The sequence below is a fragment of the Aotus nancymaae genome, unplaced genomic scaffold (assembly GCF_030222135.1).
Source record: "Aotus nancymaae isolate 86718 unplaced genomic scaffold, 86718_ANA_hifiasm-v0.15.2.pri h1tg000040l, whole genome shotgun sequence".
NCBI lineage: Eukaryota > Metazoa > Chordata > Mammalia > Primates > Aotidae > Aotus > Aotus nancymaae.
In genome coordinates, this window is record NW_026988454.1 from 7,560,195 (window position 1) to 7,584,648 (window position 24,454).

The 24,454-nt window shown below is 37.3% G+C and overlaps 1 protein-coding gene and 1 long non-coding RNA gene across 2 annotated transcripts in view; one reads left to right on the forward strand and one right to left on the reverse strand.

The window, feature by feature from the left end:
• Window positions 1–24,454, forward strand: part of LOC105716506 (uncharacterized) — an 81,308-nt gene that overhangs the window by 38,187 nt on the left and 18,667 nt on the right. The window contains exon 2 of the long non-coding RNA XR_010336572.1: window positions 15,342–15,490. This is a non-coding gene — a long non-coding RNA (uncharacterized LOC105716506). The remainder of the gene's footprint in view (window positions 1–15,341; window positions 15,491–24,454) is intronic.
• SLC22A3 (solute carrier family 22 member 3) overlaps window positions 1–24,454 on the reverse strand; it is a 108,140-nt gene that overhangs the window by 35,203 nt on the left and 48,483 nt on the right. The window contains exons 2-5 of the mRNA XM_021670226.2: window positions 16,883–16,986; window positions 7,333–7,487; window positions 5,620–5,788; window positions 4,326–4,443 (exon numbers count right to left, since the gene is read on the reverse strand). Coding sequence (XP_021525901.2) covers window positions 4,326–4,443; window positions 5,620–5,788; window positions 7,333–7,487; window positions 16,883–16,986 — 546 coding nt within the window. The remainder of the gene's footprint in view (window positions 1–4,325; window positions 4,444–5,619; window positions 5,789–7,332; window positions 7,488–16,882; window positions 16,987–24,454) is intronic.

A 24,454-nucleotide genomic window follows, 5' to 3' on the forward strand; every position in this document is an offset into this window, starting at 1 on the left:
TGGACAGTATGTATTTGAATCACCAAAATATGAGTAATTTATATAGGTCATACTTGTCATTGCACAAAACCTATAATGGAACCTGCTCTGATTTTTGGGGTTGGAGTTCAAGTCTAGTGCCTAGCCTGCTGGCCAGTGCTTCTGCATTGGCATGAAGAGGTTTTCTGCACAGGATAATGCTTGTGGGGTCATCAGGATCTTTGAGATGGAAAACTATGATGTGGTCCATAATGTGGCTGAATTCTGCTCTCAGCAAGGTGTTTTAAACTCAAATGTTAAAGCATTCTCTTGAAGATAACACTTTGCTTTTCTGCGTATGCTGTACAATTAAAAAGGCTAACAATGGATAGGTTCAGTTTGAAGACATTTGTTTCAAAAACGAAAGCTCCCTTGGAGAAACAGGTGATCCCACATGTGAGACTAGAACTTACAAGATAAGACTGGAAAATCTCATCATGCTAAAGAGCAAAGAAGTATTCAGAAGCTACTAGAGGGTGGCAGACTCAGGATAAGCTGCATCTGCCCAAAGATGGAGCAATTTGAGCATCCAAAAGGATATTCACTAAAATAACTGCTAACATGGTTTGGCTGTGTCCCCAACCAAATCTCTCATCTTGAATTACAGTTCCCATAATCACCATGTATCATGGGAAGAACTTGGTGAGCAGTAATTGAATCATGGGGACGGCGACCCTCATGCTGTTTTCATGATAGCGAGTGAGTTTCCATGAGATCTGATGGTTTTGTAAGAGGCTTTTCCCCTTTGCTCGGCACCTCTCCTGCCTGCCGCCACATGAAGAAAGACGTGTTTGCTTCCCCTTCTGCCATGATTCTGCCTCCCCAGCCCTGCAGAACTGTGAGTCAATTAAACCTCTTTCCTTTATAAATTACCCAGTCTTGGGCAGTTTTTATAGCAGTGTGAGAACAGACTAATACAACTGTAAAGGATTGAAACATATACACTGTGTTTAAGTAAAAACACCCAACTCATTAAACACTTTGAGAGGATGTAGGGAGCCAATTTATTATTTTGAAAAAAAAATGATGAGTATGTCTTACCTTTCCTATAGGAACTATATCTCAAGATCACCAAGAGTTGATGGGAGAAATTAGTCTTTATATAAGTATTCCAGCAATAAATGAAGAAGTAATGATAAGATGAGAATATTGTCCTTAGGAAACCTCTGAAGAGTTAGTAAATCCAGGCAGTGATTATCAGTGGCAAGTAATGTTCCAAAAGAAGAGACAAGCAACAACCAGATATCTCTCAATGGAAATGTACTAAGCCACTTATGAAGTAGTCTTGTCAGAAATATTAAACTGGAACTTGATTAAGCTCTAGATCTAACTATCAATTGACAAGAAATATAAAAGACAGAGAAATATGTTAAAAGATCCTACAGATATAATAAACAAAATTTAGACTGTGGAAACTCTGCAGGAGAAAAACCCCAGGATTTTTTTTACTCCCAAAGTTGGAAGTAAAAGAAAAAGATCAGGAACCTATGGATTAAATAAACCCCAAGAGATCACAATTCACAATCTATAACTTCAGGAGGAGTGTAATGTACAAAGATGCTGTGAAACATTGTAGGACAATCAGGGAAGTGGAACACTGACTTGATATTAAGGAATTGTGGCTATTTTTCTTAGGAAAATGACATTGATATTAGTTTTTATTTATATTTTATGTATCACTGCCCCATCTTTGCTCCCATAATAGGGATCAGTCCTCACAGTTGGATCAAAGGTGTGATTACTTGTACTGAATTTTAAGAACCACAGGAATAGTCCTTGCTACTCATTCTACCTATTTTAATAATAGGTAGAATGTGCACTATCCTGAAGATAGTGCACACATAGTTCCAGAGATGTTTACGTGTTCCTACTTTAGAGGAAAATATTACAAGATGAAATGCTATGATGACTGGGTTGATTCCCATTTAGTGGATGGGGGAACTAGGTGGAGTGTAGAAAAATTAAGATCGGCCAGGAGTTGGTAATTGTTGGAGCTCACGGATGTGCATAGAGATTTATTAAACTATTTTTTTGTATTTTTGAATATGTTTGGAAATTTCCATATTAAAATTAAAATGACTTGGAAGCCACTGGATCCCATAGTTCATGATGTCTCACAAGCACAGCCATGTGTGAAACATTGAATTACTTACTTGGTGTCATGATCTTCACAGTGGTCATGAATAAGGCTGGGTCAAGGGTCTGTGGGAGCAGCACTAAACCGGACACTCATGGGATGTGTAAAAGCAGCTGTTTCAGGGAATTATGCTCCTCTCTCAGTGACACTATCACACATGATGTGCCTGCTCAATCCAACATTATACTTCACAAGCTACCAGCACACAGCTATTTTTTCCTAGATTCCTTTTATATCTCTTTCTAGATTTCTTTCTATATTCTTATTTTTCTGTATTCCTTTCCAGATGCCTATTTTTCTAGACTACTTTCTATATTCCTATTTTTCTATATTCCTTTTAGATTCCTATTTTTCTATATTCCTTTCTTTATTCCTATTTACTTTCTATAATCTTATTTTTCTATTTTCCCTTCTATATTCCTTTCTTTCCTATATTCTGTATTCCTAAATATCTTTCTATATTTAGACCTTTAAATTAAAATCTAAACCTTGGTTTAGATTGTATACATGCTTACCTCGGAGCTTGTGTGCGATATCTTCAGGATACTGCTGAGTGAAGAGCAGAGATTATTCACTGAATGATTCAAATTTAATACAAATGATTAGATCTTTGACTCAGCTGTGAGGACTATAGTCAATGGATGAGTGTAAGCTGGGAAAGCAGGGGTATATTATTTTTCCCTAAAAGGAACACACAGCTCAAATGCGCTTGCTCAAAGAGTGACAAGGATGGACTAATCATAGTGGTTTAAAAAGATCATGCTTTATCTTTACTACGCATTTTATGATCTGTAAACCTCAAGGTATATCATTAACCTACTTGCACCAGTAACAACTGTTTAGTTGAAACCTTTGGAAAAGAGCCTACTGCTTGCCACTTAATAGAAGAGAGAGAAAGAAGGCAGAAATCCACATATTCATGGCCAAGCTTCAGGGACTGGGAGGGGACAATACGACCCCCAAAAACCCAGTTCTTATCACAAGGGTCCTGTGAAATCAAAGTGAATGCTATGAAGAAAACAATGTTGACAACCTAGGCTTAAATCAAGGTTTATATATTCCAAAAATTTTTCTCTAACATTCCTTTTATAACAAACTTTCTGTTATTCTGTAATCACTTAGTCTTTGCAGCTAAAGCGTTGTCATATTTTTATTTATATGCTATTCTCTAATTATTTAGGGGTTGCTTTAAATGCATGTTATATCCTCAAGTGCCTATCAAATATTCCAAAGGGCAAAAAATAAGGTTTTAATTTTTTATCCCATTTCTTTTTGTTTTTTTAATCTTTTTTTTGAGACAAGATCTTGCTCTGTCTCCCAGGTGGGACGGCAATGGTATGATCCTGGCTCACTGCAGTCTCAAACTCCTGGGCTCCAGTGATCCTCCTGCTTCAGCCTTTCGAGTGGTTGAGATGACAGGCACATGCCACTATGCCAGCCAATTTTAACAATTTTCTATTTGTAGAGATGGGGCATTGCTATGTTGACCAGGAAGGTCTTGAATTCTGGGCTCAAGCAATTCTCCCACCTCAGCCTCCCAAACCACTGGGATTGTAGGCATGAGCCATTGCACCCTGCCCTTCCCCATTTCTTAGCACACTGATGCAGAGGCACCCAAAAAACCTTTTTTGGAAGAAGGAAGGAAAGGAGGAAGAAAAGAGGAAAGGAAGAAAGACCAGCATATGGGGGTTTAAAGGCTGACACATTACTGTTCAAGCTCTGGTTTGAATAAATAGTATTTTTTCAAGGTCAAATTTAAAACAAAACTTTAGATTAAATTAAAAGTCAAAAAAACTTTTACATTTTGTACAATTGAGATGAATCATTCAATATTATGGGGATTACAGTAACTAAAGTATAATAATTCAAGTAACTTGGTGCAATTATTAAAATAGGTACTGAAATGATCAATTAATCTTACCTATAATGCTAATAGAACTTCATAATCATTTCTTCTTTAATATGATATGATTTTTGGCAAGATTTTTTTTCAGTTAAGTCAAACTGAAAATGATTTCCCAGATGTTTGGTTGTGTGTGTGTGTGTGCGCGTGTGTGTGTACATGCATATTATGTATATAAATTTAAGAAGCAACATTAAGTACATAAATGTCAACAAAATCAATTCACCTACTTTAACAACATTTGTTACTCATACTAAATGAAATTACCTCTGAGTAATTTGGTGAGAGGTATTTCCCATTGCACTTAGCAATGCGTCTCAGGATCTGTAATGCTTTATCTCCTTTCTTCCGAGTAATCAGCCAACGGGGAGACTCGGGGACTGCCCTGGCAAAGAAGGAGGCTGTTGTGAGTTATGCCTAGGAATTTCAAAATCTAAAAGCTATCACTTTGAGTTTTTCTATCAAAATGGATCCTGCAATTAGATACAAATTTAGGAGACAATGAGAGTTGATACTAGGTCCCTGAAACACAGATTATTCTTGCAAGGTTATAATGGATGGAAAAAAAGGCTAGCTTGATAATTGGATCATTGCTCATCAAAATAATTAATATGACATTGCTCTTGTAAAACCAGGCTATCCTATGATATATTGATTCCATATATGAAAGGAATTGAGATTTAGTGAATATTAGGAAAAGCTTAGGAACCTGATTTATGTAAACTGATTTGCCTATATTCCAAAATTAAATTAGATGTATCCTTAAAATATGTTCATTCCAATAAAAATCAAATGCTGGTCAGGCACAGTGGCTCACGCCTATAATCCCAGCACTTTGGGAGGCCAAGGTGGGTGGATCATTTGAGGTCAGGAGTTTGAGACCAACTTGGCCAACATGGTGAGACCCCGTCTTTATTAAAAATACAACAATTAACTGGGTGTGGTGGTGCATGCCTATAATCCCAGCTACTTGGCGCGGCTGAGGTGGGAGAATCACTTGAATCCAAGAGGCGGAGGTTGCAGTGATCTTGAGATCATGCCACTGCACTCCAGCCTGGGCAACAGAGTAAGACTCCGTCTCAAAAAAAAAAAAAAAAAAAAAAATCAAATGCTTAACTGTAGCTTTTTGATAATGTAATGTTTTGGTGCTCTTAACAGTTCTTTATTCCTCAGAGAATTTCTGAATAATATTAATTTGCTTAATGGAACATACAAAGAAGCAAGTAGATTTCATTGCATTTAATTTGCATGTTGAAATACTGGCAGATATGGTTTGTTGCCTTACAGTTTTTAGGAAGCTATTTATTACAAAACAAGACATAATGCAGTACCCTACTTAGAAATTAGTGTTCTGAAATTTTATTAATTCAGTTTTCTTGATAATTAATAAAATCATCAACAAATACTCTCTTTAAATCCTAAAATTCTCTAAAAATTCTCAAAGCACATGGTCATTTTGGAGATGTTAGAGAATCTCCTTTATTGCTTTTATTTTCATGTTGGTTTGGAGTCTACTTTCTGTGAAATCAGTATAAATATGATGATAATCAAACCACATTACCAGTAATAAAGGAGGAAGAGAAAGTTGGGCAGCGTGATGGCTAACTGGATCCCTTGCCAATTGGGGATGAAGTAGGCAATTCCAGGGAGAATTATGATTCCAAGGGTAAAGAATATTTGAATCACGATTCCCACAATCCTCCTTTGTTTCGAACCTACTATTTCTGTCACTGAAGGAAAACAAACATAAGAGGTCACAGAAGCACAAGATCAGCTCTAAGACAAACAAATACAGAGATGTTACACCTGTTATATCCATCAGCATTGTTAAAACACGCTAGCGCTCAGGTACGAAGGCTTCCACACTTGCAGAAAGGATGGAGATGTCCTTCCTGATACTAAATGCCTTTCTTCCACTCTCGCCTCTGCCACTTATCACAGGCACCTGCAACATTCCTCTTATGCACCCAGCCCCGCACTGCTCTAGGTATAGTAGGGGAATACGAAGAATACATGTGTTGGTTTTAGGAACACTTCAGTGATGACTATTTTAAAAGGCAATTGTAATTATCAAAACATAAATATAGTAAGCTGGCTATATTTCATCCCTGTATCTCTAAAGATGTGTACATTCTAGTCTCCTTAGAAGATTCATTATGAATATTCGATTCTACAAACACTTTTCATTATCGCAAGACAACTTCTACTAAATGATAATTCTCTCCACAGCATTGTACTTTTCATCGACATGATATTGCTGTAAAAATCACATGGGAAATTTTATTGCTGAAATCTTTTCCTTTCCTGCCCCTTCCCACTATTATGATTATGCTGGGATTATCCTGGGACAAGCTACTTTATTGCTGCCCTCAAATCACAACCTTGAAGATTCACCTAGGCTCAGTCTTCTTGAAAATGCCTTGCATTCGAAGGTTATTCTTCCTGCTCCAGACAGTGACAACCAATCCCTCTAATAATCTTCCCTCCTTCTCCCACCCACAGACAGATCTTCGAAGGGTCTCCAAAATGAGCACTGCTTGGCGATTGCATAGCAGTGACAAAAGAGAATGGAAGTGTAAAGATCTGCAGCAAAAATCTAAGATGCGAATTCACATTTTCCTGGTCAGAAATCCACCAGGACTCTTAAATTAGGTGGTTAGTCCTGAGCCACAAATGGAACCAAAAGGAGTAGCCAGGACTTTCCCAAGGGATATGAGAAAAAAGTAAAGCGAAACTTCCCTTTCTTCTGTCCACAGAAGGTCAAACTTTCTGGCTATAGAAGACAGCCAAGGGTCACAAATGAACTTCTCATTTTTAGAACACATTTCTCCCATGGTAAAAAGTTCCCCACTTGTTCAGAAAGAGGAGAGTTGGGAACACAGGAAAGTAATCTCCAACTGTACCACCGAACACAGTGCAGAGGAAATGCTTTATAAATGCCTCCAGGAGCTACTGAGATTTTATAAAAACTAGTTTCTAATAAAGCAAAGCTAGAAACCATATGATAACAGTATAAAAGTATTTAAAAGTAGTTCACCCGAGTGTTTCATGATATTCCATATTTGGTTCCCAAAGTAAGGTGGTATTTTAGTTTCTACAGCACTCAGAACTCTACCTCTGGGTTCTCCTATCTGCAGAAATAATTACTGTAGCTTCAGTGAAACCTCCTTTGTTAAAGGACAGACATGTAAGGAAGAGGAAGACTGATTAGCACTTGTTGGCCATCTGGCCCTAGTTTCCAAATAGAGAAGAAGATAGTGTAACAATGTCTTACCAATCACGTAGCAAGTTATCCATGTTCCCTTTCCGAACACACCTTGCAGGAAACGGAAGATCACAAATACAGGGAAGTTTGGTGCAAAGGCCACCACAACCCCAGTGATGCCAACGCCAAGGCAGGATATCAAGTAAATGACAATCCTGCCATACCTTTTTGAGAAAGACAGGAAAAGAGCTCGCCTTAAACATTTTTTTCAACACAATGGGAAAATATAACATAAAATATTCTATTATATTAATATTTCGTAGAGACAGGGTCTTACTATGTTGCCCAGGCTGGAATTACAAAATTTAAATCACAGAATGCATCCTTTGTGATTGCCGTTTCTGATGCCATTGTAAGATGACCCTCCTTACGACTACTGTTTCACAGAGAGTCTCCCTGGTGGTACAGATGTGACACTTGCTAGCATTTTTTATGGGTCAAGTCAAAGGAGAGAGAGGCAGAAAGAAGGAGCAATGGTGTATTATGGCCTCAAGACCTTGCCTTGAATCTCAGCTCAACCATCTACCAGTCATAAGACCTTGGGTTAATTCCTAAGGTCTTCAAAACTAAGGTTTTGTTTGCTTGTTTTTGTTTTTTCCCCTTTTCTAGAGGGAGGTTGTAGAGAGGATCAAATGAGACATTAATGTGAAAGTGTTTTATAAACTACAGAGTTCACAGCCAATGTCAGTTGTTCCTATATTTTGTATTTTATCTTCACCATTGGCATGAGTATATTAAATAGCTTAGGAAAGAAGCAAGGTATCATGCATAACATTCCAAGAGTCTGGCGTTAATTGGGTCAGCATAGACGTGTCAAATTATTGGCTGGTAAATGTTTCCTATCAATGACCATTAAGAGATTTGATTCTGTGACATTTTTTCATAAAAAATTTCTGTAAGAGATGTACATATAGCATCTTGCCTGAGTCAGCAGAGTGGAGATGGAAGTAGCCTTAGTTTATCTAGAGTGAACTCCATGTCCTCTGCCCCTACACATGCACAGCATTCTCCTTGCTAACATTCCCCACTGGAGTGGTACATTTGCTGCCATTGATGAACCCACATGGACACATCATAATCACCAATGTCCACAGTTTACATTTGGGTTCACTCTTGATGTTGTGAATTCTATGCGTTTTGACATGTGTATAATGACATGTATCCACCATTAAAGTATCTAACAGAATAGTTTCTCTGCTCTAAAAATCCTCGGTGCTCTGCCTATTCATCCCTCCCTCTCCCCACCCTCTAGCAACCACTGATCTTTTTTTTTTACTGTCTCCATAGTTTTGCTTTTTCCAAAATGTCATATAGTTAAAATCATATAGTATGTAGCCTTTCCAGATCAGCTTTTTCATTTAGTAATATGTACTTAAGCTTCCTCTATGTCTTTTCATGGCTTGATAGCTCATTTCTTTTCAGTATGGAATAATATTCTATAGTCTGGATGTATCACAGTTTGTCCATTCACCTACTGATGGGAATCTTGGTTGCTTCCAAGGTTTGAGAATTATGAAGAAAGCTGCTATAAACACATATGTGTAGGTTTTTGTGTGAATATGAGTTTTCAAGTTTTGTGAATGAATACCAAGGAGTGCAATTGCTGAATAGTATAGTAAAAGTTTGTTTTATTTTGTAAGAATTACAAAAATGTGTAAGAATTTTGTCATCTACTGTCACTGTTCCATTTCACGTTTCCATCAGCAATGAATGAGAATTCCTGTTGTTCCACATCCTAGTCAGCATTTGGTATTGGCAGTGTTCTGGATTTTGGCCATTCTAATAAGTATGTAGTGGTATCTCGTTGTTGTTTTAATGGGCATTTCCCTGATGATACATGATGTAGAGCATCATTTCATATGCTTATTATCAACTGTATACTCTCTTTGGTGAAGTATCTGTTAAGGTCTTTGGCCCATTTTTCAGTTGGATTGTTTGCTTTCTTATTGTTGAGTTTTAAGAGTTTTTATATATTTTGGATCACAGTCCTCTATCAAATATTTGCCTTCTGTGAATATTTTCTTCCAACCTGTGGCTTGTCATTTCATTTGTTCTCTTAATAATGTCTTTCACAGCACACAGAAAGTTTTAATTGTAATGACTTCCAGATTATCAGTTCTTTTTGTCATGGATCATGCTTTTGGTGTTGTATCTAAAAAGTCATCATCAAACCCAAGATCATCTAGATTTTTTCCTATCCCATCTTCTAGGAGTTTTATAGTCATTTAGGTCTGTGATCCATTTTTAAAGGGTATAAGGTCTGTGTCTAGATTCTGTTTTTTTTTTTTTTTTGCATGTGGTTGTCCAGTTGTTCCAGTACCATTTGTTCACTGCTTTGTCAAAGATCAGTTGACTATATTTATGTGGGTCTATTTCTAGGCCCTCTATTTTATTCCATTGAACTACTGGTATATGTCTATTCTTTCACAAATACCACAGTGTAGTGATTACTGTAGCTTTACAGTAAATCTTGACGTCAGGTAGTGTCAGCCCTCTGGCTTTGTTCTTCTCCTTCAATACTGTGTTGGCTACTCTGGGTCTTTTATCACTACATATGAATTTTAGAATTAGTTTGTCAATGTCCACAAAATAATTCTGTAGGATTTTGATTAGTATTGCATTGAATATATAGATCAAGTTGGGAAGAACTGACATCTTGACAATATTGAGTCTTCCTATCCATGAATGTTGAATATCTCTCCATTTATTTAGTTAATCTCTGATTTCTTTCATTAGATTTTGCACATTTCCTCAAATAAATCTTGTACATATGTTGTTAGATTTATATCTAAGTATTGTGTATTCTTGTGGTGCTAATATAAATGGCATTCTGTGTTTAAATTCAAATCCTACTTGTTCGCTGTTGACACATAGGAAAGCAATTGACTTTTGTGTATTAGCCTTGTACCCTGCAGCTTTACTACACTCATTAGTTTCAGGAGTTTTTGTTGTTAATTATTTTGATTTTCTACATAGACAATCATGCCATCTGTGAACAAAGACAGTTTTATTTTTTCCTTCCCAATCAGTATACCTGTTACTTCCTTTACTTTTCTTATTTATTGCAATAGTGAGGACTTCCAGTATGACATTGAAAATAAGTTATTAGAGGTGACATATTTGTCTTGTTTCTGATCTTAGTTAGAAAGGGTGTATACAGTTTATCGTCATTAAGTATGATATTAACGGTAGGTTTTTCATAGACATTCCTTACCAAGTTGAGAAAGTTCCCCTATATTTCTAGTTTACTGAGAGTTTTTGTCATGTATAGATGTTGGATTTTGACAAATACTTTTTCTGCATCTATTGATATGATCATGTCATTTTTTTCTTCCTTAGTTTGTTGATGTGATGGATTACATTAATTGACTTTAGAATGTTCAACCAATCTTACATACTTGGGATACTACACACGTGGTATACTACAGTATCTGGTATGCTATGTATAATTTTATACATCTGTAGCATACCACGTGCGTAGTATCCCTAGTATGTGACCAGTCTTATATACCTGGGATATTACACACATGGTATGCTACAGATGTATAAAATTATACATCTGGTTGTGATGTATGATTTTTTTGCATATATACTGTTGGATTTTACTTACCAATTTTTGTTGAGGATTTTTGCACTTATGTTCATGAGACATATCGGTTTGTAGTTTTCTTTTCTTGTAATGTCTTTGTCCAATTTAGGTATTAATGTAATGCTGGTCTCAGAATAAGTTAGAAAGCAATCCCTCTAATTCTATCTTTGGAAAGATATTGTAGGGAATTGGTAGAGTTTCTTTTTTAACTGTTTGGCAAAATGCACCTGTGAACACATCTGGGCCCAGTGCTTCCTGTTTTGAAAAGTAATTAACTATCGATTCAATTTATTTAGTAGATATAGCCCTATTCAGATTGTCTATATGATCTTGGGTGAGTTTTGGCAGATTGTAATCTTTCAAGGAATTGGTCCATTACAAGTAAGTTATCAAATTTGTGAGCACAGAGTGTTCATAGTATTTGTTTATTATTCTTTTAATGTTCATGGGATCTGTCATAATGTCCCCCCTTTTATTTCTAATATTACTAATTTGTGTCTCTCCTCTTTCTTTTTTCTCAGTCTGACTGGAGGCTTATTTATTTTTTTATCCTTTCAAATAACCAGCTTTTGGTTTTATTTTCTCCATTGATTTCCTGTTTTTAATTTTATTGGTTTCTGCTCCAATTTGTATTTTTTTTTCTTCTACTTGCCTTGGGTTTAATTTGCTCTTCTTCAGTTTTCTAAGGCGAAAGCTTAGACTATTGATTTTATTTATTTCTTCTTTTCTAATCTGTGTATTCAACACTATAAATTTTCCTTTAAACATTGTTTTCATTGCATTCCAAAAGTCTTGAGTGTTTTTATTTTCATTTTGTTTAAGATACTTTTTAATTTACCTTGAGATTTCTTCTTTGACCTATGTGTTACTGAACATGTGTTATTTTATCCCAAAGTATTTGGGGATTTTCCATCTATCCTTCTGTTATGAATTTCTAGTGTGATTCCACTATGGTCTGAGAGCAGACATTGTATAATTTTTATGTCTTTAAATTTGCTAATATATGTTTTTATGGCCCAGAATGTGATCTAGTTTGAATATTGCATGTGACTATTTCCTGTGAACTTGAAAAAAATGTTAATTCTGTTGTTGTTACATAAAGTTATCTAAAGACAAAAATTATATACAGTTGATTGATGGTGGTGTTGAGTTCAATTATGTCTGTATAGGTTTTCTACCTGTTGAATTTGACTATTTCCAACAAAGGGATGTTGAGCTCTCCAGTGAAATAGTGGATTAATCTATTTTTTCTTTTAGTTTTGTCACAGTTTTTGCCTCTTATAATTTCGTACTCTGCTACTAGGCACTTACACATTAAGGATTATTGGCTTCTTGGAGAACTGACCCCTTATCATTACATAATGCCCCTTTTTATTCCTGATAACTTTCCTTCCCCTGAAGTCTGCTCTGCTGATAATAATATAGCTTCTTTGGCTTTTTTTTTAATTACTGCTAGCATGGTATATTTTTCTCCATTCATTTACTATTAATGTATATATGTCTTTATATTTAAAGTGTATTTCTTATAGACAACATATATTTGGGTCTTGTTTGTTGATCCACTGTGACAATCTCTTTTAGTTGGTGCACTTATACTCTTATACATTTAAAGTGATGATTGATGTGGTTGGATTAACGTCCACCATATTTGCTATCATTTTCTGTTTGTTTCCCTTATTATTCTTATGTTTGTATTCCATACTTTTTCCTGGTTTTTGTGGTTTAATTGAACAGTAGTTTATAGGATTCCACATTTTCTTCATTTTTTAGCATATTGGTCATGCTTTTTAAAAAAATCTTTTTCTAGTAGTTGCTTTAGAGTTTACAATATACATTTACAACTAATTCAAATCCACTTTCAAATAACATTGTATCACTTCATGAGAGCATGAGTACCTTATAACAAAAAATACTCTCTACATATGCTTATGTATGCTTACACATGTAAGCATGCACAATCAAACACATCGTTGCTGTTATTATTTTGAATAAACTATTGTCTGTTACATCTACTGAGAATAGGAAAAATAAAAATTTTTATTTTTCTTATTTTCAATTGATCTAACAGATAATAGTTTATTCACTTATTCCTCTCCAATGCCTTTCCCTTATGTAGATCCGAATTTCTAACCTGATCCTTTTCATTCTCTCTAAATAATTTATTTATTTATTTATTTATTTATTATTGCATTTTAGGTTTTCGGGTACATGTGAAAAACATGCAAGGTTGTTGCATAGGTGCACACGTGTCAGTGTGATTTGCTGCCTTCCTCCCCTTCACCTATATCTGGCATTTCTACCCATGCTATCTCTCCCCAACTCCCCACCCCCCGCTGTCCCCCCCACTCCCCCTCAACGGACCCCAGTGTATAGTGCTCCCCTCCCTGTGTCCATGTGTTCCCATTGTTCAATACCCGTCTATGAGTGAGAACATGCGATGTTTGATTTTGTGTTCTTGTGTCAGTTTGCTGAGAATGATGGTTTCCAGGTTCATCCATGTCCCTACAAAGGAGGCGAACTCATCGTTTTTGATGGCTGCATAATATTCCATGGGTATATGTGCCACATAAATAATTTATTTTAATATTTATTGCAAGTGATCAAATTCCCTCAATTTTTATTTGTCTAACAAAGCCTTTATTTCTCCTTCACTTTTAAATGGTAACTTAGCAGAGCATAGAATTCTAGATTGGAATTTTTTTTCTCAAGACCTTAAGTATTTATTCCATTTACTTCTTGCTTACATTTTTTCTGAAAATAAGTAGGATGTAATTTTTACCAGTGCTCTTTTTCTATAGTAAGAGGTTTTCCCCTCTCTTCTTTAAGAATTTTTCCTTTATCTTTGACTATCTGTAGTTTGACTATGATATAACTAGGTATACTTTTTTGATGTTATTCTACTTGATTTTCTTTGCATTTCCTTGATTTGTGGTCTCTGACATTAATTTAAAAATAATTCCCAGTCATTGTTTCAAATATTTTTTCTATTTCTCTCTCTCTTTCTCCTCCTTTTGGTATTCCCATTACACAAATATTATATGTTTTGTAATTGGCCCACAGTTATTGAATATTCTGCTCTGCTTTTTCAGGTTTGTTTGTTTGTTTAGTTTGAAGGTTTCTATTGGGATATCCTCAAGGCCAGAGATTCTTTCCTCAGCTATTTCCAGTCTCCTAATAAGCCCAGTAACAACATTTTTCATTTCTGTTACAGTGTTTTGATCTCTAGCATTTCATTTTGTTTCTTTTTTTAGAATTTTCATCTCTCTGCTTACATGGGCCATCTGTTCTTGCATGCTGCTTTATCCATCACACTTCTTGGATTAGTTGTTTTGCATTCCTAGCCTGATCGTTCCAACATCCCTGCCATATCTGAATTTAGTTCTAATGCTTGCTCTGTCTCTTCAACTGTGTGTGTGTGTGTGTGTGTGTGCACGTGTGTGTCTGTTTTGGCTTTTAGTATGCCTTGTAATTTTTTCTTGATAGGTGGATGTGGTGTACTGGGTAAAAGGAACTGCTGTAAATAGACCTCCAGTAATGTGGTAGTGAGGTGTTGGGGGAGGGAAAGCATTCTGTGGTTCTATGAGTAGCCCTCAGTCTTTTAGTGAACCTATGCCTCTGAACAGTGAACTTCACAAGAGCTTCTCTATCCCTCTCCTCTTAACTAGGAGAGGATGAGTAGAGGGGGCTGCAGCTGGATATTTCCCTTCTTCCAAGTGCAAAGTGTTTTTCTTTCTCCACTTGGAAGGCTAGAAGGGGCTGGAGTTGGTATTTCCCTTCCCCCAGATCAATGAGGTGCTCAGAAAACCCTAGAAGATTAGGTTATGGTTAAACATCTTCTCCTGAAGGCAGATATTGTTAAAAACAATGTTCTGGCATATTTCAGAATTGTTCCTTTTCCCCTCTGGCTGCCAGAGCATGAGGGATTTTCCTTGTCATTCACTTTGAGAAGCTTGTAGAGCTTCAGGTGGCAATAAATAAATAAATCACAAAAGTTCGGGCTCTCCTTTGTGTGAGTCCCTCTAGAATTTGTAATCCTCCAGCTCACCCACACTGATCCTCAGGAATTCATCAATTACAGTTCATGTTTATCTACCTTGACTCTCCCAAGGAGGTTTCTGCACCTGTGTTATGATTCTCTGTATTCTCCTGTCTGTCTTTCTATCTGGGGCAGGGCCTGGGTGCGGTGGTGGGGAGCAGGGCTGAAGGCAGCAGTTTGCCTTGTGATCTCACTTCTCTTATGACTCTAAGAATTATTGATTTTTCAGTTTGTTCAGCATTTTACTTGTTGTCAAGGCTGAGTGGCAAATTCTAAGCTCCTTCTCTGCTGAAGAGCCCCAATCTAGATTTTTAAATTCACTTTCTGCCCTTCCTACACTGTACTCTTATAGACAAATGGCATATTAAGTTATTTCTCGTTCTTCCTTCACAGATATAAATTATGGATATGGAGGAAGAGAAGAAGCCAAATGCTGGAGGCAGAGTTATTCATGGCTTGTCTTTCTCCCAGGTCTGGCTCCTCCCCTCCAATGCAGCATGTCCTGTATGAGAACAGATGCTCAATCACTTGAAGGAATACAGGTGGGGGAAATTCTCCAACTTTAATAAAGTTAATTTAGTTTGGAGATATGTTTATTGATAGAGTAAGAGAAAAAAAGCACAGATGAAGCAAAACTTAATATTTAAATTAGAAAGAATAAAAACAAAGCAAAATATTTAAACTGCACCGTTCCAAATTGTAGCCAGAAAAAAAGAAGAAATGGGGGGAGATTAAGAAAGGAAAGATGAAGCTTGAAAGGGCTAGAAGTAGAACAGGAGAAAAGGACATCGATAAAAAGAATAAAAAGGGGAAAGGGCATCACACATAAAAGGATCCAGCAGAAACTCACATGCAAAGGATAGCTGTGGAGAGGGTAAGAGAGAAACATGAAAGAGAAAGAAAAAATGGTAAAAAATGAAACCTAAGGCTCTACCCCTTTTGAAGCACTGGTCTGATTAAACTTAGATCTTCAAATGGCTACAGAATTTGGGGCCTTTGGTTGTTCTATTAGCTAAGTAATTGCTGTTTGCATTTCTCTAAAAGGCACCCTTAGTATCACCCACTGAATGGCACAGTCACAAGGTGTTGGGGCTGGACTGGATTAACCAGTACAATATTAGGCCAGATATGGCCATGAGTCAGAGATGGATTAACCAGAACTATATTAGGTCAGATATGGCTATGAGTCAGCGATTCCCAGTAATTCCTATTACTTCTGCTAAGGGGAATAGAGAGGAGTATTAAATTACTGCAAGTATTTTCATAGTTAGAATTGGGATAAAAATAGAGTTAAACATGAATACAATAACTAGCATCAGTGATATTAAGGAAGAATAATATTTAAATAGAAAGCATGACTGTCTTGAATATACACACTCACCATGCCTGCCATTGGGCAGTTGCATTTATGAATACAAAATAATAGAGAAAAAACTCCTTTAATGGTTTTTAGAAAAATAGTTTTTCACAGAGTTTTAAATCTGTAGAATAAAATACAAGGATTTCTTTTTTAAAAAAAATTAGGTGAAACAAATTTGGAATGGGCCAATCTTATGATTAAATCAATCAAACCACAACCAGTAAGCTGTTACTGAAGTACATCAAATTGATTGATTCTATAGTATCCAGCACAATAATGCATCACCCCAATCATGCTGTTCCTGCCTTGGAGGTCTGTGTTTTCCTTCTGATACTCTCAGACCTACTGGGAGCAACTTCAGGCCTTTGTGCAGTTCAAGGAATAAGGAGGCGAAGTTTGAGAAGAAAACAATTAGTGAAACCAAACAAGTGTGAATGTCATGAATGGTGAAATCAAGAATCGCTTCCAAATTTGACAAAAATATTGTTTGAATAGTTAATATAAAACATTTTTCTCCCCCATGTTGATGCATGGTATTACAGTGATGTAAAATGGCTGTCACTTTGGTACCTACCTGTCTGCTGCATAGCCTAAGGTGAACGCTCCAGTCAGGAAGCCGAGGTTCAGGATGGCCTGGGTGAGGTCCAGCATCCACGCATCGACACAGACCAGGTCAAACTGAGAAAACAAAGAAAACACACATGGAGACATGCGGGAACGCTGATCTTCAAAACACCTTATCTTTTGTATAGATCGATGGTCTGTAAAACGTTTCGCTGATATACTCCTTACATACATTTAGAAAATGTATCACATGCACATGTTTACATTAGTACATAAATATTCTTTGCCAATTTAAATAACTACAAAGAATGCAATTTTCATTATACTATAAATACTGACATTTAAAAATCACATTGTTATAACATCATTCTTTTAAGTGTATTAAATAGAGCAAGGGTTCCCAACCCCCGCGTCATGGACTAGTACCATGAAAAAACATTCGTGGCCTGTTAGAATGAGGTGAGCAGCAGCAGGCCACGAGCATTACTGCCTGAAATCTGCCTCCTGTCAGCTCAGCAGCGGCCTTAGATTCCCATAGGAGCATGAAACCTATTGGGAGCTGGGCGTGGAATCTCGGTTGTGCACTCCTTATGAGAATCTAACTAATGCCTAATGATCTGAGGTAGAACAGTTTCATCCTGACACTATCTCCCCCAACTCCCCCTACTCCCTCCATCCATGGAATAATTGTCTTCCATGAAACTGGTCCCTGGTGCCAAAAAGGCAGGGACGACTGCAAGAGAGTGTGAATATTACAGCAATTGGACACCTGCCATCATGTGTCCAACTGCCATGAACAGACTGCTCTTTAACAGTCTGAAATATGACATCAATCTTTTTTCTCTTTGAACTCTTATTTTCATGTCCACAGACATTTATTCTAACATATTTTGTGGAGAAAATATTTTATAGGTTTTGTCACCATACTTCTATGTACAGTGAGTCACGTATATAAACTGACATTTAATTTTTTAAAATTTCCTGTGGCAATAAGTCTCTAAATATTGGATATTTTTCTGATTGGGTTATAATCACAATTATCGTTAGATCATAACTGATGAAAAACATAAGATGTAATACATTTTAAGAAATAATTATTACACGGAAGTAAAATTTTGTTGGAAATGTACATCTCCATGGCCAGAAAAATGTTAAGAGAGTCTAAGTTTTTCCAGTTAGGTCATAAAATCAGTGGATATATTATTTATTACTAGAATGAGTTAGGGCTCAATATTAATTATGTTTCTGTTTTTCATTTTTATAAATTTATGAGCCAAGAAGATTTGTCTGTATAAATAAATCAGTGAGAATGGAGGGAGTTTTATTACAGGAATGTTACTCAATTCTTTTACTTCCTTCTCAGCAGTATGCCAAGATCTATCAGCAAATGATTTTTACTTTGCTATTAGGCAGTGTAACAGGAATGTTACTCAATTATTTAACCCCCTTCTTGGCTGTGTGCCAAGATTCACATAGTGATCTATCAGCAAATTATTTTTACTTTTCTATTAGCCAGCGTGTCATGTAAGTTCTCCTACAGTTCTGCTCTAAGAAACAAAAAAAGGAAACCACCAGACTTACAAAAAGTTGTTTAAGTAATCAGTCCTTTACATTTACTTACTTATAATTAGTCTTACCTTAAGAAAGTTAATTACTTTCTTAATACTGGAACAATATGTGAAATTGGCCCATTGTTTGGTGCCCGGCATATTTTAAAGCTTCAAGTCAATGCCTCACAGTAAGATGAGAAAAAGGCACGATTAATTCTGCAAAGTGGGAAGAGTACAATTTTGGATAGGAACCTGCATCCTTAAAATGGACATATTCTTAGAAAAATTTGTTTTGGGAAAGAGGACAAATGTGAGTTGAGGATCTGAAACCTGACTCCCTTAAAAGTATCCAGGCCCACAATTTCTGTGATCATCTTTTAAAATCTCCAAGTGGTATGCTTACCCCAGTTTCATGCTGCAGTCTAACCACTGCATTAGACTCTAGCATGAAGAGAAAATTAATGGAGTTGGAATATGAATTGGGAGGAGTCTCATAAATACATATTCATAAGCAAGCGATCGTATTTACTTATAAAGTCCAACATCTTGCCTTGGTTTTACAGCTAATGGCCTGTCACCTAACACAGTTGGGAAAAAATTGGAGGCAGTAGTAGTTGGCCTCTCACAGAGCTGCTGAGATGATCAGTTGAGATGAAAGAAGTAAAGACATTTACAGATATGCATAATAGTTGTAATGATGGTCATTTTAAAGAACTTTTATCATCAATTTTGGTTTTTCAAGGTACAAAAATTTTATTTTAAGTAAACAAGTTGATGATTATTTATCTGAAATAATTTCTCATTGGAATTAAGCAGGTAAAGAATGCACTTAAAATAAAAGTACATAAAATTTCAGAAATCAAACAGACCATCTAACTACCAGCAAAAATGCAACATTTTGCTTTGGAAAAGTATCAACCAGTATCGAATATAAAAACTCAAACAGTAGAATTTGCTTCATCCATCTGTACTTCAAGCAGCTAGGTTAGCTAGCAGAGGGAAACAGGGGTCTTTTGTAGATGAAATAACGAGGCCTATCAAGAGCTTACCTTTTAATTAATTTGTTTAGCCACTTTTGAACTATGTGAATTAAAATGCCCCCAAAATATTATTTAAACTCATTCAATGTTCTTTAATATAAAACTGATTCTCTTCTTGACTGTTCCATAAATGTAATAGTCAAATAGGATTTTTCTCATATTCTATATTTAAATAAGAATCAATTTAAAATAAATACCTCAATGGTTAAAGTGCAGCGATAACACAACATTTTCTAAAGTTCTGTGATAGGCATCTGGGCCAGATACTGCCTGCCCTTCTGTGTTTTCTTCTGCACCTCAGGGCACTACATTTCTCAGATTCCTTTGCTGGTAGGGTTCTGTGTAGGCTGCAGCAGTAGGGAGCTAGTGCAAGATCAGAAAGCAGGAGGGAGGTAGTGGACATTCTGCTTCTGGCTGTGGCAGCAGCTCCAGCTCCAATCCTGACAGTGGTGGCTGTGGGAGTCAGCCAGTGGCCCATGTGCTTGGCCACTTGGGGGCAAAGGGATACTGCCCTATAAGTGCCAGCTTTGTAATGTCTGCCCAGCAGAGCAGGTACTGACCACCAAGACACTGCAGGAACTGTCCTTCCTGATCCCTGTCCTCTCCTTCTTCTTCACCTCTTCCAAAACAGCTCAAATCCTAACCCTTTAATTAAATCCTCTCTGGTTAAAATACCTAGCCTGGTTTCTGTTTCCATGACTGGGATCTTGCCATCTTTCAAAAGTAGAAAATAAAGCAACAAATTAAGTATCTCTAAAGAAACACACACACATCCACACACGCTTGTGTTTTCTGTACAGGAAAAATTGCAGGCACCAGGATTGAAGGGTGTGGTGTTGACTCTTGCTCATAGAGTCGGGGGAGACCTCTGCCTCTAGGGGGTGGCACATCCTAATCTAATCAGTTCTCAGCTTGCTGCCTGCCTGCTGATGCAACCTCTCTGGGCCTGTGATATGTCTTTTGTGTTTAAAGAGAGGTTAGCGGGGAACAAAGCCAATGAGCTTCACAGGCTAAGTCCTTTTTCCTGATATAAAGTACTAAAAGCTTGTTGTAGCTCCTAGGGAGACCTAAAACCCACCTCTTGTCAATGGGAGATCATTGTGGATCACCAACGATTTGCTTAAGCCTGAATCAAAGACGCACCTTTACATCCTGCTCCTAAGGCAATCTATGTAGAACATCTGAGGTATCTCCTATTTTTTTTCAAAGTGTCCACATGCAAAAACATTAAGCAATTTTAAATGTTGATAAATCCATGTGTACTCATTCTGTTACTTATTAATCTTCAAAGTCACTTTTACACAAAGAGAATAATGCCTTTTGGCATTAGCAGAATGTCTGATAAAAGACTCAAACAACTGTTCACGTAAGGTAAGGATTACATTGCTTCATCATTTTGCAGAGAGCCCGAGTAACTGTAGCCAAATGATAAACTTTTGAAGCGTTTCCAAGTGAGAGTTTTTCTTTGCTTTTCTTGGTTGTTAAAATCCAAATAGGCATTATGTTCATTAGAGTTGTAATGGTGAAATGCTGGGGCAAGTAATTATTAGATACATGCTAAAGTTGTAATTTCAAAATTATCCTTTAAACAAGAGCAACAAAACATCTCCTGTTTACAAAGGTCAAAGCTAAGAAGGCAGAAAATAATGCAAGTATTCAAAAGGCTTAGAAACTCAGGAGTGGGGCCTTATTTGCTCCCCGGACCATAGGGAATGGACCCAGGTGGCCATCAGCTGGATTTTTCTATTGGGGTCTAGGTTAGCCCTCTTGAACAAACTCTCACCTAAGAGATTCTAAGATTAGACGATATCACAGTATTTTACTTTAGTTACAGCACTCATTCACAGTGTGCAGTTTTCTAGGAGAAAGAAAATCTCTGAAGTCAAATGACAGTATCTATGTGCTTCTGTTTTAATTTTCTAGGGATGAGTTGTCAATGGAAACTTTCCTAATCAGCCCTTAGCTTGAAATCAAATCATTAAACTCTTCATCAGTGTGTGTGTTTTCTTTTTAATGTCGCTGACACTGTCAGGTGTGGTGTGCTCCTGGCTACATTTTGCATTGGTCAAAACAATGACATGTAGACTCCATGGGCAACTTCCGTTTTTAATCAACCACACAGCAATGTAACAGAGCCTCATAATGGCTAAAAATTATAGTAATCATAAAGAATAATTTGGTTTGGGTTTCCATGAGGAAAAAGGATGTCATATTAATTCAGGTCATCATGAAAAAATTTTAACATGATCTGATGGCATTATTTGGGCACCTTCATTTAATATCAGAAAGCTAACACTTTTTATACTGCAGGTATAAAAGGTTATTATCAGGTATTGTGGAGATCGTTCCAATTTGCTTTGGTTGGCATTATGCCGACAAGGCTGGGAGGAATACCAGTGATGTGCACACCTTGTTTCTGCCCCTGGGAGGAACATATTACACAGTTTGGGAGCCAAGGTCAATTTATGTGAAACAAATGTAGAACAGCTGAGATCTAAACAGAATGGGATTGACTCAATGTAAGAGAACTTCAGAGGAAGAAGTGGCCCATGGAGGCAAGAGCAGCTGGAGACATGAAGAAGGTGGGACCACAACAGGTCTCACAATGAGCTGTATTTAGACAAAAATCAAAGGGAAAAGACACTGAAGACAAGGTGAGGAGCAGGCCCAGGCACAGAGACAGAAACGTGGATGCCAACAAGGTTCTGCCTGGCATGTGGCTGGGAAGTACAGCATTTGAAGCTGGGCAGCCACATGTCCCCATTCCACCTTTGATGGGGAAGGGAGTGCAGGTCGATGGCCAAGACAGGAAGCCAGGTTAGAGAGAGTGTGTGTACCCTTAGGACAGGTAGGATGAAGCTCAGACGGATTGAGGAAGAGTCCAGAAGGCTGCAGGTAGAAAGGCCCCAGGACAGAACATGATTCCAGGGAGCCAAGATCATGTCCAAGAGAGTAAACCCGAAGAGTCTGCAATGATTGCCCAGAATGGGGTGACTTCGTTTAATGCAGGGAGGCATCATTATGAGATACAGGCCCTTAGATCCTCATTTGTCATTGAAGCTGTTCTGCAAGCTTCATAACTACCAGGTTTTACTATAGGTTAAGCAGCTAATCTTCAAAGTATGATGGAGCGATGTCTTCTAAATGCATCGCTTTTTGTCTAAACTTGTGAAATTGGGAGACATGAAAGTAGTAAATCTGTTTGAATAATAATTCCTGTCATTTATTAACTTATGCCCTTGGTGACATCCTCAGGTTGTACAAGATACATGTGATATATCAGCCCCTCTCTGTCGAGCCTGTTTTATTTCTTTGTAATGGAGGTTTGCAGTTACGCATCTTAAAATGTTTACAATTTCTCTAAATAACTGAGACTGTCTAAAAAGGAGGAGATGAAAGTTTTTAAACATGTGCAGGGTCTTCTTGGCAGAGATGAACCCTAGTTCTGGAGCCAGACAGCCTGGATATCTTGACTTGGCTGCTCCTAGCTCTGTGTCCCCTGGTGATTTTCTAACATTGTTGACTTGTATCTCTATCTATAAGATGAGAGGAAGAGCTGGAATGATGACATCATTGATATTACATACATAAAGCACTCAGCCAGTGCCTGAGGCATAGTAACTGTCCAATAAATGTTGACAGTTGCATTATAACCAGTGATATAATACTGATAATAAATTATATATATATATATATATATATATATATATATATATATATATATATATATAATTACTTGGGGTAAATGGAAGAGTGCCTGAGTCCAACTCCAGTCCAATTAAATAGGATCTAGTCTAATATGCAGTTGATATAGAGGTTATCAACTATTTACCTGCTGGGAGATAGTTAATTTCAGCATATTTTATGTATTAGTGTCCCCCCAACCCCATAAATTTTATATCTGCCTGAAACTTCAGAATTTGACCTTTGAGAATAGGATCTTTGCAGATGTAATGAGTTAAGATGAAATCATGCTGCATCAGAGTTGGCCCTAGTTCAGTGACAGGTATCCTTCAAAGAAGAGAAAACAGAGACATAGCCACATACCAGAAAATGGCCATGTGAAGCCAGAGACAGAGATTGGAGCAATGCATCTACCAGCCAAAGAGTGCCAAGGACTGGCAGCAGTGCTGAAGCCAGGAGAGGCACGGAGCAGACCCTCTCCTAGAGCCAAAGAGAGAACATGGTCCTGTACGCATCTTGACCTTGGATTTCTGGCCTCCAGGAATAGGAGCAAATGAATTTCTATTGTTTGAAACCAATCAATTTCTGGTATATTGTTTCATCAGCCCTAGGAAACTAATACTCCTATCATTTGTGCATAAAACAAAGCATCATTAAAACAGCAAAGACGATGGCTATCTCCTCTGTGTCCTCACTCCTTGGAATTCAGGGATGAGCTTTGTGCTGGGTCCTGGTCCACACAACTGCATTTCCCTGGTGACTCACTCATCTCATTCCTCAGTTGCAGCCCCCTGGAGAGAGTGCACGTCTTTCTTCCCCCCTCTCAGGTGTCAGCCTGGACCCACAAGATACTGGCTTCCCAAGCAGAGAGGACTGGACAGCCTAGCGGTAATGGGAGCTGCTGTCTCTCAGAACAATCTCTGACCAGTAAAAGACGAGACACAAGAGAATAGGGATCCCAACACCTTGATGGCTTCTCTGAGATACAGATGTTCCACTAGGCTTTGCAGAGCTCCCTGGGGAATGAGGACAGTGGATTGGCTGTGGAGCTGTGACTGGCTTGGGGTTTCTCTCTCTGAATTGCTCTCCCTCCTTCCTACATCTTTTCTTTTCTCCCCCTTCTTCCCTGGGATGGCAACCCATAATCAAGAATTAATAGTAAGCTTTTGCCCCAGGCTCCAACTTTTTTAAAATATTTTTTTCTTTTACTTAATCACCTCTTAATACTGTCACACTCAGGCTCCAATTTTTAAGGCACTCAGGCTTAACAAGTGGACCACAGCTATCTTAATAGGGCTATTCTATTTT